At 40.4% G+C, this 15,643-nt stretch overlaps 1 protein-coding gene across 1 annotated transcript in view; it reads left to right on the top strand.

Moving 5' to 3' along the window:
• Positions 1 to 15,643, top strand: part of LOC131036093 (acetylornithine deacetylase) — a 132,145-nt gene that overhangs the window by 102,634 nt on the left and 13,868 nt on the right. Inside the window, exons 7-8 of the mRNA XM_057967900.2 lie at positions 5,213 to 5,335; positions 5,443 to 5,599. Of these exons, the coding sequence (XP_057823883.2) occupies positions 5,213 to 5,335; positions 5,443 to 5,599 (280 nt within the window). The remainder of the gene's footprint in view (positions 1 to 5,212; positions 5,336 to 5,442; positions 5,600 to 15,643) is intronic.

Genomic DNA, 15,643 nt, shown 5'->3' with positions numbered 1-15,643 from the left:
TATTCATTATGTAACTTCTTCTCTTTCCAAGGAATTGTATTTTCATCAGTTTTCCTTTTTAAGATTCTCATGTCTTTTTTGGTGCATACTCCCTATTGTTTTCATGTTCTCTTTTCTAAATACAACTCTTAATATGAAATTCTCTCAATGCAACCATTGATAATCTCCCCATTCTTACTTCCCCTTGCAACTTATTATGCAATGACTAGTTTTCTCTGATATCAACCCATAACCATTCATTTCTTCCTAATATTTGTCATGTGCTACTTGATCCAACTCTGACCATATTTCTTTCCCTTTAAAGTCATCATCCTTTAATTGCATTGCCACAAACTAAAGTTCCACCTATTTGTGTGGTTCTGCCAATATATCTTCACTTCTTTTGACTTTTATTATTTGTTGCCACCTTATATTTAGTTCATTTATGTCATTCTTTTGGGAACCCCACATTTCATAACTTCTAGCCACCATATGCTATTTACAAATTGCTCGAAACATTTATAGTCTTGTTTCATCCTTAAACTTTTGTTTGTTAACAAATCAAGATCCACTTTATTTACTACATCTTTAAAATCTTCTTTATGTCCTCTATATTCTTCAAATCTTCCTTCTCATCAGTGACATTTCACAATCATTCTACCTCTCACTTGCAATTGTTTTTCTTTCAATTTTCGTTCTTTTCTTCATAGAGATCATCCACGGCACTTGTGGCACCTCTTTCTGCACTTCCTTCAAAATATTTTCCTTTTTGCTATTCCATACTCTTCACATCTTGCTAAAAATCTACTTTTTTTTTCTGCATTGCCATGATACAACTTGTCTTCAACTGTTTTTGCCTAAACGTCGCTTTTTGTGTTACTGCATTCTCCTTCAATCTCACTAGCATCATATACTATCCTTTGTAGGTTTCCTATCTTCAATTGTACCATTTTGTATATACTCATTATAATTTTCAATGTTAACACATTCGTTATTTATTTGCTTTCTCATCAATTCTATACTTTCCACAAGTATCAATCCTCAATTTCATTTTCACTCTAACCAATATTTGAGTTGTTCAAATTAGTCTTCTATATTGTCACTCATATTCCTATCCACTTCTTAACTTTCAAATTTGAATGCTAGTATTTGATCATCCCCGTCATACCTTCTGGATTCCTTCTTGAGGATTCACATCTAAAACCTATTATATTCTTATCCTCAAAATCATCACTATTTTGTTCACAATTCATCCCTCTCAAATCTTCTTTGATTGTGGCTGTTTCCTTTGAAATATCTTGATCTACCCAATCATCTAGTCCTTAGCCTTCTCTGTAGGTGCACAACAGATTCCATATCTTCATTTTTTGTATTTTGAATTAATGCTCAAGCTTATTCATTTGTCCTCAATAATTGGTTACATTGTCTAGATTTTTTTTTGCTATACTAACCATTTGTTCTACTTTGTCTACAACATCATCATCTTTGTTTGCATCCCAATCTTAGTCTGGTTCCACATTATTTTAAATGCTTCAAAATTTGGTGCTGTATTTGCTCACTTTACACATACAGTGTAATTCTTCAGTAGATTTCTTCACTGGTTGGCATTATATCTGCTTGGTTCTTTCACATTTTTTCTTAAAGATTACCTTTCACACGTACTTTTATTGACCACTGAAATTTCCTCACTATTGATGCTCTACATGAAAGGTGATGACCGTTCTTTACTTGCACTTTTAACTTTTGCAAATCGCCTCATGGTCAGTGGTCTATTGCTCAAGTTTTTTTTTTTTTTCCTTCATTAATATGATGCTAATTGCCACAAGTTCAGTGGTTTCTTACAAACTCCCTTGCAACTGCTTTGACTTCAATGATATTTCTACAAGTTATCTTTTCAAGCTGCCTCAATTCAATGACTTGTCAACAACCTTGATGTTTATTATCTTCTACCCAACAACCTTGTGCTGGTAAACTTCTTTAAACTTTTTGTTGTTCTTCAATTCTTTATAAGATTTTTTCCACTCTTTGATACCATCTAGCACGGACATAGATGGAGGGTCCAATAAAGGACTATCCAACCATGCAACCTCAACACAAACACACTAAATCCATGTACAAGAGTAATTAAAATCCACACAATCTTCTGACAATCAACTAGATTCAATATATGTTCAACAGTCAGAATTACATCATTAGTATCTAACACCATAGGCTTACAACTTACCAGGCCTTAACCACCTTGGAAACATCATTGGGGACAAGGATGCAAGCTAGAGAGCTGGGGGTGCATCGCCATGTAACATAGGTTAATAACCATAGTTAATGTACTAACTATAATGGATGTCCTTACCACAAAATAAAATTGTTCTGCTAATCAAGGTGAAGATCAAGTCATTACATATGGCAAACTAATTGGGATTATATTTGGATAAAGCATGGAAGAAAAGACTAATGTAGATATTTGTGCTGATGAAACTCACAAAGAGAAATGCTTCGGACACAACTAGTACAACTATAGAGAAAGAAATATCACAATTCATTCACAAAGGAAAATGAATGCTATCCTAAAGATTGAGCACCTTCAATTATTTTTCAATACTACTAGGTAATGATTTTTCTAGGCGACTATGTTATTGTCAAACCTGAATGATTCTAAGCCTCCCTCTATTAGGCATCTTATGTTATCTCAATTTTTAAATAACATTTCTATACACTCCAGTTGAAACCTATTTTTTTCATAGACCATTTTTGTCAAGGAGAATTGAGGAGTGTTAATGAAATCATTAGAGACTTTTAAGTGGGGCAAACCATAAAAGCTTACTTATCATTTTACATTTTTTTACACTAGCACTTTGCCTACTATTATTATTAGGATTTTAATTCCAGATGTAGACCTGAAAGGGATAATTTACAAGGGTTCCAAATATATTTTTCATTTTGTACTTTCTTACATTTCTGAGATAGCTATTTTAGATTTTTTCTTCTGGCTAAACCTGTAGGCAGGGTAAAAGTGAGAATATCAAACAATAAATATATAGCTTGTAACAGATGGGAAAAAAAGGTCAGCTGTGAGATTAGTGAGGTTACTTAACTCTTTCTCGTATCATTCTTTACGTGGTTCCAATTTTGATTTTTCTCATATAAATCTGAAAAACTCTTATCTTTAATTTTGAAAGATGGAAGGAAAGCTGCTTTGCGTCTCATGAGATATCTGGTGTATGACACTCCAAATTGCTGAAATTCAGATTTATTGTAAACAAAAGCAAAAAATTTCAAAAAGATCAGAAACAAAACTAACAATATTGTGACAGAATTTTATCAATTTTGTATAAATAATTTAATTAATTTGAATGTTTGCAAATGAGATTCAACTGAATGAGATGAATTTATTTCTACATTCGCTTTCTTCTCCATCTAATACCATCACCATATGAACATATGTTTAATGATGCTATAGAAAGTAAAGAATTTATAATGGAAGATCAAATAGGACTCTTTGTATTCCATCCTTGTAAATGTGTGCTGTCAAGCAGTAATTGTTGAATGTAGCTGTTGTCCCATTATTTTGCAAAGGGAAGGCTTTGACTCATGGGGTTGCTTTATCCTATTATGAAAGAGAAGAGTTTAATTGCCCGAGTGGTTCAAATGTGTAGAGTTTGATTCCTGGCATGCAGTGTTGCACATAATTCATACTATTTGTACACAGCCTATCAACTTGCCTTTAGTGTGCAGTATTGTACACTTTATTGTGCTGTGAGAAAAGCTCTGTGCATCCAAATGTCTGCCAAATGATTCAGCTTGCAACATTTACTTGTTTATAGCTGCATTTTCTCTTTTGAAAGAGCTTCCTTTGATGCTGGAGCTTTTTTGTTCTATACTTTTTGTTGGAACTTCTTTTCAATGGCAAATGCATGTCTGAATGTCTCTCCTACCCTCTTAAGTTATTAATCTTAAACAATTTTATTTCACTCTGTTTATATGGATGCAAATCACTATGGTACTGGTTGGCATGTGCAGTGAATGGTTTGAATGCACAGTGCAGAGTTCTGCAAAGTGTCTGATGCTTGGTGCAGAATATTGCATAAATAAACAGTTGAACAACAAAATGTGTAGTGCTTGCACATGGTTGAATGACATGCGTCCAGTATGCAACTCCTCAGTTTCACTCAGATCAGAGGCAAACAATACACTTACCACTTCTTTTGAAGTTTTGTGATTGCTTTACTGTGACAGGGCTTCATCCTTAGCATCCCAAGGGTTTCTGAGTTATTGAACATCCAAGCCAGCACGGAATATCCATTCCCTCCTCAATGCTGTCATGTGTTTATTGTATTTTCAGTATTTAGTTTCCCATTACATGTGATGTTGTTCTGTAATTTGATTTTTTGTATAAAACAAATCAGAAAATATACATTTTGTAGTTTTAGTGACAACTATAAAAATGCTTGTTATAAAAGTGCCATGTAAAATAAGCCTGTGCTAGCTATTATTCATTTCTACAAAAAAAATGCAGTGTAATTTATGTCATTGATAAAGCAGATATTGTTGTGCCTTTTCTTCTTTGAAATCTAATGTCATTTATTTGCAATATGGAAGCGTTAGAAATATTATTTTCCAACCTGACAAGTCATTTTGTACATATCTGTTAGTTGATGTTGGTGTATGTTAAGGGCTGTGCATCAAAATGGGTGTTCTTGAGTGTTTCTTTTCCATGCATTTTATCATCTTAACTGAGATGGAAGAAAAACCTTTAATCCATGAATTAGTTATATTCTATTAGTTCTCATTTTAGCATGCTAAGGCTGGAAAGTTAGCCAATTAGGCTATGGTGTTGCAATGATTATCATATATTTTTAATTTCATGACTTAATTCTAGTAGCATATTCTCCTATATGTGTGCTGTCTTGGTCTTGAATCATTCAATTTGGAGTATTCCCTTTCAAGTTTTGTGCACCATAGTGAGCCACATGCCTACAATATTTGATTGTTATTGATGTCTATGGCCATTTGAATTTGAAGTTCTTTCCTAGAAACATATTCTAAATCAAATCCTTGGTGGAAACTTCCTTGAGAATTCAGTAAATTCTCGCTTTTATGCAAAACATTGCAGTTGATTAGAATGTATATTGGTTTCATTAAGAGCAAAAGCAATCTTATAGATGCAGTTTAACATATGGGTTATCAAAATGAGGTAATGCAAAATTCGCTAATATGCAAAATCTATATTTTATAGGTGTGCCAATGTTGTGGATAAATTAAAGGAGTATGTGGATCACATAAATGCAAATATTGAGATGTTGAAAACCAGAGGTCCTGTTTCCAAGTATGTACTTCCTGAAGAAAATATCAAAGGAAGGTCAGTGACAGCCATCAAGATTTTCTTTAGACCTTTTGTTTATTGTTGTGTGATTTGTTAACTTGTTTGATAAATGTTTTTAATCAGTGCCCTTTTATTTGTTGCAGTATCTCTATTGAGTTTGGTGAGATGATGTCAGAAGGTGTTGCCTGTAGTCTTGATTCACTTGGATATCATGTTTTATGCAAGGCCACTGAAGATGTTGTGGGATATGTGAAACCATATTCCATTACAGGATCTTTACCTCTGATTCGTGATTTGCAGGTTTGAAAAACAAGTTATTCCATAATGGTTCACTATACAAGAAATATGAATCTTGCAAGATCTTGAAAAAACATCGATGCTACAAATGTCTTTTTATTCATTTTTCAAACATAAATGTTCATTTCTCTTACAACCCTATTTTATAATTTTTAGTCTGTTCAGATGGGTTCCCATAGATTTTTAATAATCAATAACAAAGCTATGGAGTGACAAACCAGATAAGGTGTGCCCAACAGGTCATGTTCAGTGACTCATTGCTAATGTGGGGCATTTGCCATGATGATTACCTGAATGGAAGTTGTGGTAAGCATACCTCCTGGTTTGCTGTGTTTGTGATAACATTGGCCCTCACAAACATGGCTAAATGTGATTCTAGGTGGATTTTGATGGATTAGATGCCTTCTGAAAATTTGTGGACTTGAATGGTATACAAAGAATTGATTGAAATGTGTAAGTTAGCTTGCCAAATTTTAAGTAAAATAATATTCAAATGTAGCAACTTGTTAGCTAGATCTTGATGGGATGATCAAGGAGAAACTAATGGTGTAGTATAAGATGAAATTAAACTATCTCATATGTTAACCATGTTAACCTGGTGCTCGATTTGATCTCTGAACATAACCCCCTGGGATGGGTGGGAGGCCCTCTATTCTATTGTTGAGTCGGATTGGGTGGGAACTATAGTGCGAGTGAAAATGGACAATCGATTTGGGGCGGGTGGGAGGAGATAGTTGCCACCTATAGTTCAAATCCGGATATGTTATGTATAGAATCAACTATCTTTCCAAACTATTGGCCTATAATGGGCCCTCCCACCAACTATATCCTCCTAAGTTCGCGTGGGCTTCAATCAAGCCCTAAAATTGTATGGACTGATTAATTAAGTGTGCATTCATAGAGACTATAGTGCCCTTTGGCAGGGGGGTTATGTTCTTGAAACCACCCACCTACAATTTCTATGACAATAGAAATCCATTTGATTAATCTTTCTATTACAATTCTGTCTTGCATCATAATCCTGAATAGAGCTGACAAATACATTTTTCCTTTTTTCTTACAGAGGTATTACAAACTTTGAGCTTATACATTTGAAATCATTATATAAAAAGTTTACAAAGACTCTTGTGTATCATATGTATGTACTACCTTCTAATAGTTTCGCAAAGCAATAGATTCTTCTCATCTAGAGATGAAAATTCAGGATTTAAAAAAAAAAGATTTGTACAATTAAATGTCTTTATTTTGAAAGCCGATTTATACACCAACACAACAAAGTTTTGATTATCTAACAATTATTGCATGTGATCTTTTATTTTGTGGAGAGCTTTGATTATAGTTTGATGAGAAATGTTTACTACTTTTCACCTCTCAAGCAGTACTTATTCATACAGCTGTCAGATAATTCCCTCTTTGCCCAAGTAAACATACTTGTGTATTTTTAGTACCCATATAGTCTTTAGTGAAGTCTATAGGTAGTAATTTAGTCATTTTTGATGGATAGTTAATGCCAACCAAGTTAACCTTGTAAAATTATCAATTTGACAAGTGTAGGCTGATTGAGGTTAAGGATTATCAAATTGTGACAATCAAGTTTTGAATGTTAAGTTGACTCCAGCATGGGAAGAAGAAGAATGAAATATCAAAGGATGGTAGCAAGGACAAGATGAAGCTCTACCCAAAAATCTAGACTAAGGAAGAAAGTGGTGTAGTTTTGCAATGGCCAAGCCAAGGAGAAAAGGTGCCAAAGGCTGGTAATGTCATCCTAAAACCATGCCACAAGTAAAACATGAGATTTGTCACACTTTTCTAGGGGTTGTGCCAACACAAATTGGTGATAAAGATGCTATAGATATTGCGAAGGGCAATAAGGAGAAACTTTGTTCCTATCAAGTAACAACTGAACACTTTATTGGTGGCAATGCCAATCTAAAGTTTAGACAAGGGTAGCAATTGTCTTATGAAACCACAATAAGCATGAGAACTGTGATTCAAACTTTCTAAGTGGTAGAGCCAATACAAAAGGGCTATCAAAGTGGAAAAATCAATCTAAAAGGGCAACTAAGGTGGCAAACTGAGATTAAAACAGTGAAAAAGGTGGCAAGATGCCAAGAAAATTGTGCCCAAGTAACAAAGGCAAAATGATTTAGTGTGAGTGCCAAAATTGAGTGGCACAACCAACAAGAAGTAATGCCTTAGGTGGCAACAAACTCATAGAACAAGTAATGCCTTAAATGGCAACAAACTCATAGAACCTTGACCAACATTTATGTGAAACACAACAATTAGATTGCACACATTTTACTATGGTTCATGTTGTGACGTTTTCACACATCGCCCCATTGCAAATGGAGACCCCCTAGTTTTGGGCCCTTTTGGTCATTTGGTCATTTGGTCTTGGTTTTTTGTGGGTTTTGGTGGCAGTCTCGTCAGTCTCTCCACTTTGCAAGTGTTCAAGGGTCATTTAGATTTAATCCGCTTTTAGTTTGAGCCTGCTTTGTCTTTTTTAGGGTTTTTTTCCTTTTGTCCTAGATTTTAGGGGTTTTTGTTAGGGTTTTGAAGAAACTAAACATACGATTGGAATCAAGATCCTTCAAGGAACCTCCCAGTAAAATTTGAGCCAAAACAAAGCAACTTAGAAAGTTCCTATTTTTTAGGGATTTTATCGAGTTTCAGAATGTCGTCATTTTGCCAAAAATCAAACTTACTATTTTTAGTAAGTTTCTATTTATAGTAAGTCATTCTTGTGTCCTATCTAGGGCTCTAACGCTGACACTTTAAAGGCTTCTATTTTTGGAAGGTTTGTTTTGACAGGACCATTCGGGCAAGGTGACAAAGGTCAGGCATTTGCGACTACTTCTAATTCTGTTAAGTCAGAAAGTAGACAGAGAGAGCCAGAGAATGGTCGAGTGTTGGAAGCCCATTCCTGAAATGGAAAGCTCGGGAAATTTTGTTCAAGTTTGGAAAATCATCCCAAATTCTTATATGGTGGTTTGATCTGGAAGAGGGCTCAAAATCCATCCAAGTCTGGAAGAAGCATGAAAAGATGAAAATCCTCCTCCATAGAGAAATTCCGCCCAAATCCTCAGCTGGGCGCCAAAATGGAAGGGTCATGGAGGATTCACAATTCAATGAAATTCCTCCACAGAGAAATTCTGCCCAAATCCTCAGCTGGGTGCCAAAATGGAAGGGTCATGGAGGATTCACAATTCAATGGAATTCCTCAGCAAAATTCCACCCAAAACCTCAGCTGGGTGCCAAAATGGAAGGGCCATGGAGGATTCACAATTCAATGAAATTCCTCCTCAACAAGAAATTCTGCCCAATTCCTCAGCTGGGCGCCAAAATGGAAGGGTCATGGAGAATTAACAATTCAATGAAATTCCTCCACAGGGAAATTCTGTTTTCCCCATAGGGTGACAGGTTAAGACATTGCATAAATGACAGAAGTTCACAGAATATATGGAACTCACAAGTGTTCTATTGATTCATAATAAGCCAGTACATACAATGATAGCAATATGTTCGACTACAATAGCATGTCCAAAGATTGGAAACATATACAATATAAAGGAGTCTGGTCAGTTACCTGGTGCTAACTGTCGACAGCCGACGGGTTAACTGCCAATGCTAACACAATTTACCTTAATGCTTAATTACGCGACAACATCATCCCCCCCAAAAAGAAATGTCGTCTCCGGACAACAGACAACCAAAATGGGAATGATGTACAAGCAAAACTGAAACCAAAAACAACAAATTACTGTGAAGGGCAAGAGGGCGACCCTGAAGAAGAAGGGGTTGCTGATGTCAAAGCCAATCGCGCCCGCAACTGCAGCACCTGATCAGTTCGATAAGCAAGGTCCCGCTCGGCCACCGACTGGTGCTCCCGTGATCGCTTCACCTTGAATACAACCTCCATGAGCTCATTTTGCTTCGCCTCCAACTCTACCGCAAGGTTGGTAACACGGGTCTCTGCTGTGGTCCTCATCTCTGACTCAGCCACCAGTGCTACCGTCACAGAGCTCAATTCTCTCTTCACCGTGTCCAGAACCTCATCCGCACGGCCAGCTCAGGCCTGTTGCTGGGCCAACTGTGTCTCCAACAACGGGATGCGAGCGGCTAGCTCCACAACTCTATCTGTCTGGATCTGAGCCTCTCGGAGTCGGTAATAGCCATCCCGCACAACCTGCTCAATCTATCTCACCAAAGTCTGCACTCATCTCAGGTAGGTCTATGGTCGGCCTTCCCCGTGCCTCAAAGCACCTCTGGAATGCCTCTCCTACCCCCGTAGTAGCAAACTTACGTAGGCTCTCCAAGGCTGGCTGAACAATGGATTCCTCAACTGTGGAGGCTACCGACCGTTGAACTGCCCCCTCCATCTCAGCAAAAAATTGTGCTATGACAGAAGGCTGGGTCCTCGCTACACCTTCGTCCTGAAGGCCCATCTGGGAAGGTATCTCCTCCTTGCCACTAGTGGGCAAAACCATCTCTGCAGGATGCTCCACCAACTCGACTACCTCTATCTGCATAGGATGCTCCCCCAAATCAACTACCTCAGCCTGTGTAGGATAGCGAGGTGTAGCAGGTGGTGGCCCTACTAGAACTATGGATGGGGCGGCATACCGGTCCAACCATGTGTCTGTGTCCTCCACTGCTTCCCCACTGCCCTTTGCCTGCCTCGTGCATTTTGTCCCTATTTCCTGTTCCGTGACAGGTGAGCGCACTGGAATACAAGGAGTGGTGGTCATTGCAGGTGTTTGCATTATAGGACAAGGATGCCTCTGCTCGAATGTTGGAATGGCCACCCCAGGAAGGACTCTTGTCGTCACCCCAGACGAGGAAAGTGGTGTCAATTCCCTGTCCACGTGTAGGAATGCTAGTGCGAATAACAACTGCCTTGCTCGAACCCCCTCTCTTGGAGGTCATGCCACACCCCCTGTTGGCAGCCCGTGGGTTCCATGTGGTGCTTGGCCAAAAGACACTACACAACCGCCCTCTTCCGTACCAGGGGTCCCTGTATCCACCTCTACTTCGGCCAACTCCGAGAGTTGGAAAGTAGTGTCCCCTCCGGAACTACTCTCTGCCTGTCCTAAATCGGTCACTGCCTGACACCACCACCGGAACCTGCCTTCTTCGCTTCCTGCTAGTCTGACCCTCTCCACCAACCGTGAGTGTGTCCAACTCTGTCCAATAGAAACTAGCTGGCTGCAAGGAATCAATGCAGTCTCATGGTCACCACCCTCTCAGATTGGCTGGTACCTGTACTCGTACGGAGTCCAAAAACAACCCGATGGCATGGTACATGTAAAAAACTTTGTGCTTCAGCATTAGGAAATCGTGGGCTCTATCCGATAACAAACTCGCCCAATCATATACCGTACCTTTCTTTAGGCCCTGCATCAGTTCAATCATAGGTACCATTGCATCCAACGCCCTACTTGCACCAATTAATCGACTCTGCATCAAATCGAGTAAGCACTGCCAGATGGCAGGTTTCAAGAATGTTTTCTTTAACCCTCTGCCCTGCAGTGCAAGAATCCTTGCCCAGTCAGCTGTCGTCAAGTCATCCCGATGCATTTCTTTTAACAATTGCGTTTTCTGTTCTTGGGACATCTTTGTTGTAGTTTTGTCAATCTTTCTCCCTTTATCCGGCATGCCAAGAACCCTCTCGAAATCATCCGGATTGAAAGAAACTATGACATCTGTATGCTGAAACTTAAATGACGACGTACGCAACTCTGGATCATAGGTTTTGATCATAGTGCGCAAGCATGGTTCAAATTCCTTAATAGACAAGATGGGCATTTGTATTGCGTCATGGACGCGTGCTTTGGCAAGGGCTACTTTGACCTCAATGTTGGCTGGGGTTAGGGTCGTTCCCCACCATTGTTTGCAAGTGCTGCCAGTTAGTCCCTCAAACGTCACAGTCTGGTGTGACTTTGTGCGTGCGTGCAACCTACACCACGACCTTCCCCCGGCTCGCATCCTGCTGATCACCAATTGAATCCTTTCCGTGTTGTTCTCTCTGGGATTCCTGTAGCCTCCTTCGCCAATCTAATTTCTTCAACCTGCTAGTTGCCTGCTCCATCAACTGAATTTTGTTTCCTGCTTGGGGTTCAAATGCTAACCGTTCCTAGTGTCCTAACTGTCTTTTTCACCAATTCCGGTATGGTTGTACGGCTGCCTTAGTGTGTACGGTGTGGCAAGTTTCGACTTCTTTCCCTGATGAAATGGTGTACGGAATATGCACCGGGTAATCAAAACATCTTTAGGAACCATACGGACCTTTCTCTTTCCCTGCGGATGGACCAATTTGCTATCGTACGGTCTTTTTGCCTACACCAATGAATCGTACGGTCTTTTTCCTCCACCAATGAATCGTATGGTCTTTTTCCACTTCCCTGGAGTTTGTGTCTGTACGGAATTGTTCTGTACTAAAAAATGCCCGAGTTCGTGGTTGTACAGAATTGTTCAGTACTAAAAATGCCTGTGTCCGTACTAAATGTCTTTGTCCGTACTAATATGTCAAATGCCTGTGTCTGTACTAAAATGTCTTTGTCCGTACTAATATGTCCTCCCGTACTAATATGTCCTCCTGTACTAATATATCCTCTCGTACTAACAAGTAAAATTCCGTACCTGGCAATGCTTTCCGTCAATCTGCCAATGATTTCCGCACTAACAAGTAATTTTGTGCTGAATTGTTCCGTACCGTACTAAAACTAGTAATTCCGTCAACGTGGCAATGCTTGCCGTCGACCTGGCAATGATTTTCGTACGGAATTAAGAGAATTATTTCGCCATTTCCAATGTATGCCGCACTTTATTTTCCTTCATGTCTCCACTGAATAAGTGCCATTTTAATATTTGCCAAAATTAAAAACATTGCTTGTAAAAGAAATATCAAAAAATAGTGTCTTTTCAACTTATAATTTTTCAAATTTTTTTTTTTCTCAACTTAATTTTTTTTTCCAAATTTTTCAATTTTTACGGTCTGGGCGTTCCCGTCATTCCCAACACATTTAATTTCGATTCGTTGACTGCCTCAGGTATCTCCTTGCCGTCGAGCGTCCACAGTTTAATGGCTCCTTTCGCGCTGACTTCGCGAACCTTAAATGGACCCAACCACTTTACCTTGAACTTGCCAGGCTTTATTTCATTGCGTCCGTTAAACATCAGCACAAGTTGTTCGGGAGTAAACTGCATTCTTCGCAAGTGTTTGTCATGCCACATTTTCCGCCTCTGCTGTGCCGTCTCTGCCACCCACTGAGCCATCATTCGTCGCTCATCCAATTTGTTCAAGGCATGCAACGGCTCTCAGAGACTCTCCATGTCGCCTAGTCTGTTGTCAATGGCGATCCGAAGACTCGGCACCATGAATTCCACTGGCACAACCGCTTCCTGCCCGAACATTAACTGGAAGGGGGTCTGTCCTGTGGTGACCTTATACGTCGTCCGGTACACCCATAGTACCGACGGTAAGCGTTCTTCCCAATCTTCCTTCTCCACTCCGCAAGACTTGTAAATCACAGAGACGATTATTTTGTTTGTTGCCTCGGCTTGCCCGTTCGCCCGAGGATAGTAGGGGCTTGATAAGGAGTGGAATATACTCCGTCGTGAGCAACCATATTATATGATTGACAAAATGTTCTCCTCTTACTTGTCAATTGGATTGGAATCCCGTACCGTGTAATGATTTGCTTGTAGATAAACCTTGCCGTACTGACGGCCCAGTTGTCTGGCAGAGCCCGTGCCTCGACCCACTTGGTCAAATATTCTGTGGCCACCACCATGTATCTGCAACGTCGGGCTCGACTTGCCTTCAAAGGTCCGATGAAATCTAGGCACCATCGTTCAAACAGTTCCTAGGCATTGGACGGGTTGAGGGGCATAAAATCCCTCTTCAGTGGCCTCCCCGCTCGTTGGCACGTGTCACAAAAAGTCACCCACTCCCGAGCGTCATTGTGCTGTGTCGGCCACCATAGCCCTGCGAATAGAACTTTTCTGGCCGTGGTGTCGGGCCCCATGTGCCCTCCTGTCGAGCCTTCATGTGCTTCCCGTAAAACACCTTGAATTTCTTCCTCCATGACACATCGTCGTAGGACCTGGTCAGGTCCCATTTTATGCAAAAGGCCATTAATGAGTTGAAACGTCTTACTCCTTAGTACGAGCTTCCTTCGCTCCCCTGGTGGCATCTCTCTAGGGAATTGTGATGTCGACATATATTCCCCGATGCTTGTGTACCAGGCAGGAAGAACGACAATGCGGAATAAGTGGGCATCTGGGAAGTCTTCATTTACTCCTTCTGTCGGTTCCCCCGACTTGATTCTAGATAGCTGGTCGGCTATCACATGGCTTTTCCAGGTCGTACAATAATGTTGAATGTAAACTCCTGCAGCAGCAGCAGCCATCGACTGATTCACCCCTGAATGATTGGCTTATTCACCAGGTACATTAACGCCTAGTGGTCCACATAGAATGTGAACGGCGTGGCCAGCAAGTAATGTCTAAACTTCTGGACGGAGTACACCATCCCCAGGGCTTCCCTCTCTATCGTACTATAGTTTTTTTCCGCCTTTGACGGGAGTTTGCTCGCAAAGTATACCTGGTTATCTAGCCCGTGATCGCCAACCTGTGCTAGTGTGGCCCCTATGGCAAAATTTGATGCGTCGACGTGTACATGGAACTCTTTGTCCCAATTCGGATATGTCAGGATTGGCACACCTACCAACCGTGACTTCAGTTCTTGGAAGGCTTCTTCTCGAGTCGTCCCCGTGGCATACCGTTCACCTCTCCTCGTCAGCTTGTCTAGAGGGCAGGATACTTGAGCAAATTTTTTGATAAACCGCTTGTAATACCCTATGTGTCCACGGAAGGATTTGACTCCCGTGACATTTGCCAGTGCCTCCATTTCCACTATCACTCGAATCTTGTTCGGGTCAGTCTTGAGTCCAGCCTTACACACACTATGTCCTAACAACTTCCCTTGAGGCACCATGAATTTGCATTTTTTGGGGTTGAGTGCTAGGCGACCTCTCCTGCATCTCTCCATGCATTCGCCAAGTGCGGCCAGATGTGCATCCTGGTTACGGTAGATGGACCAATCATCAAGGAATGCCCTAAAGTTTCCTACTGACATCTTGTCAAATATGTGAAGGATTATCCGCTGGAATGTTGCTGGCGCATTGCATAACTCGAACGACATTCGGTTATACGCAAAGACGCCATCTTCCACTACGAAGGTCATTTTTAATTTTTCCTCTTCGGCAATGGATATCTGGCTATACCCAGAAAATCTATCCATAAATGAATAAATTTCATGACTAGGCACTTCCTCCAAGATGCTATCCGTAAATGGTATTGGAAACGAGTCCTTTATGGTGATCGCGTTAAGGCATCTTAAATCCACGCAGATTCGGATCTGGTTTGCCTCCTTTTTAAGGGATATCACTATGGGCGACACCCACTCGCTGGTTTGCACTTTAAAAATAATCACGACTTCGAGCATACATTCGATTTCATCATTCACTCTCGCAGCATAGTTTTTATTCATTCTATACGGCCTCTTCCGTATAGGTACGACCGCAGGTACGAGTGAAATTTGGTGTACGCACAGTTCTGGTGGCACCCTTTGAGGTCCTTGTACGTCCAGGCGAATACTTCCTTGTATTCCATGAATATTTTAAACGCATCGGCTTTCAGGACTGGATTCCAGTCGTCACCAACCAGGATGTTCCTCGACTCTGGTTCCGTGCTGAGGTTTGTAGGTTTTACGGACTTTGTATCGGAATGGTTTCGTCATGTCAAACCTATGTACTGGTGCCTCGTTGACAGGAGCATCCCCTTCTGTGTATTCCTCGTACGCTGGCGGAAATTCATTTTTGTCCGGCTCCTCGTCAACCTGCAACATGTTGCACCCATACAGCAGCTCGTAGTCTTCCATTTGCCAGTGGAAGAGCCCATTTAGGGAATCGGTCTCATCTTTCGAACATACTTGGATTCCCAGGACGCCTTCCTCATCCGGTTCCCTTCTATACTTTCCTT

The sequence above is a fragment of the Cryptomeria japonica genome, chromosome 4 (genome assembly GCF_030272615.1).
Source record: "Cryptomeria japonica chromosome 4, Sugi_1.0, whole genome shotgun sequence".
Classification (NCBI taxonomy): domain Eukaryota; kingdom Viridiplantae; phylum Streptophyta; class Pinopsida; order Cupressales; family Cupressaceae; genus Cryptomeria; species Cryptomeria japonica.
Note: the sequence above shows the minus strand (reverse complement) of the source record. Positions and strands in the feature narration are given on the sequence as shown.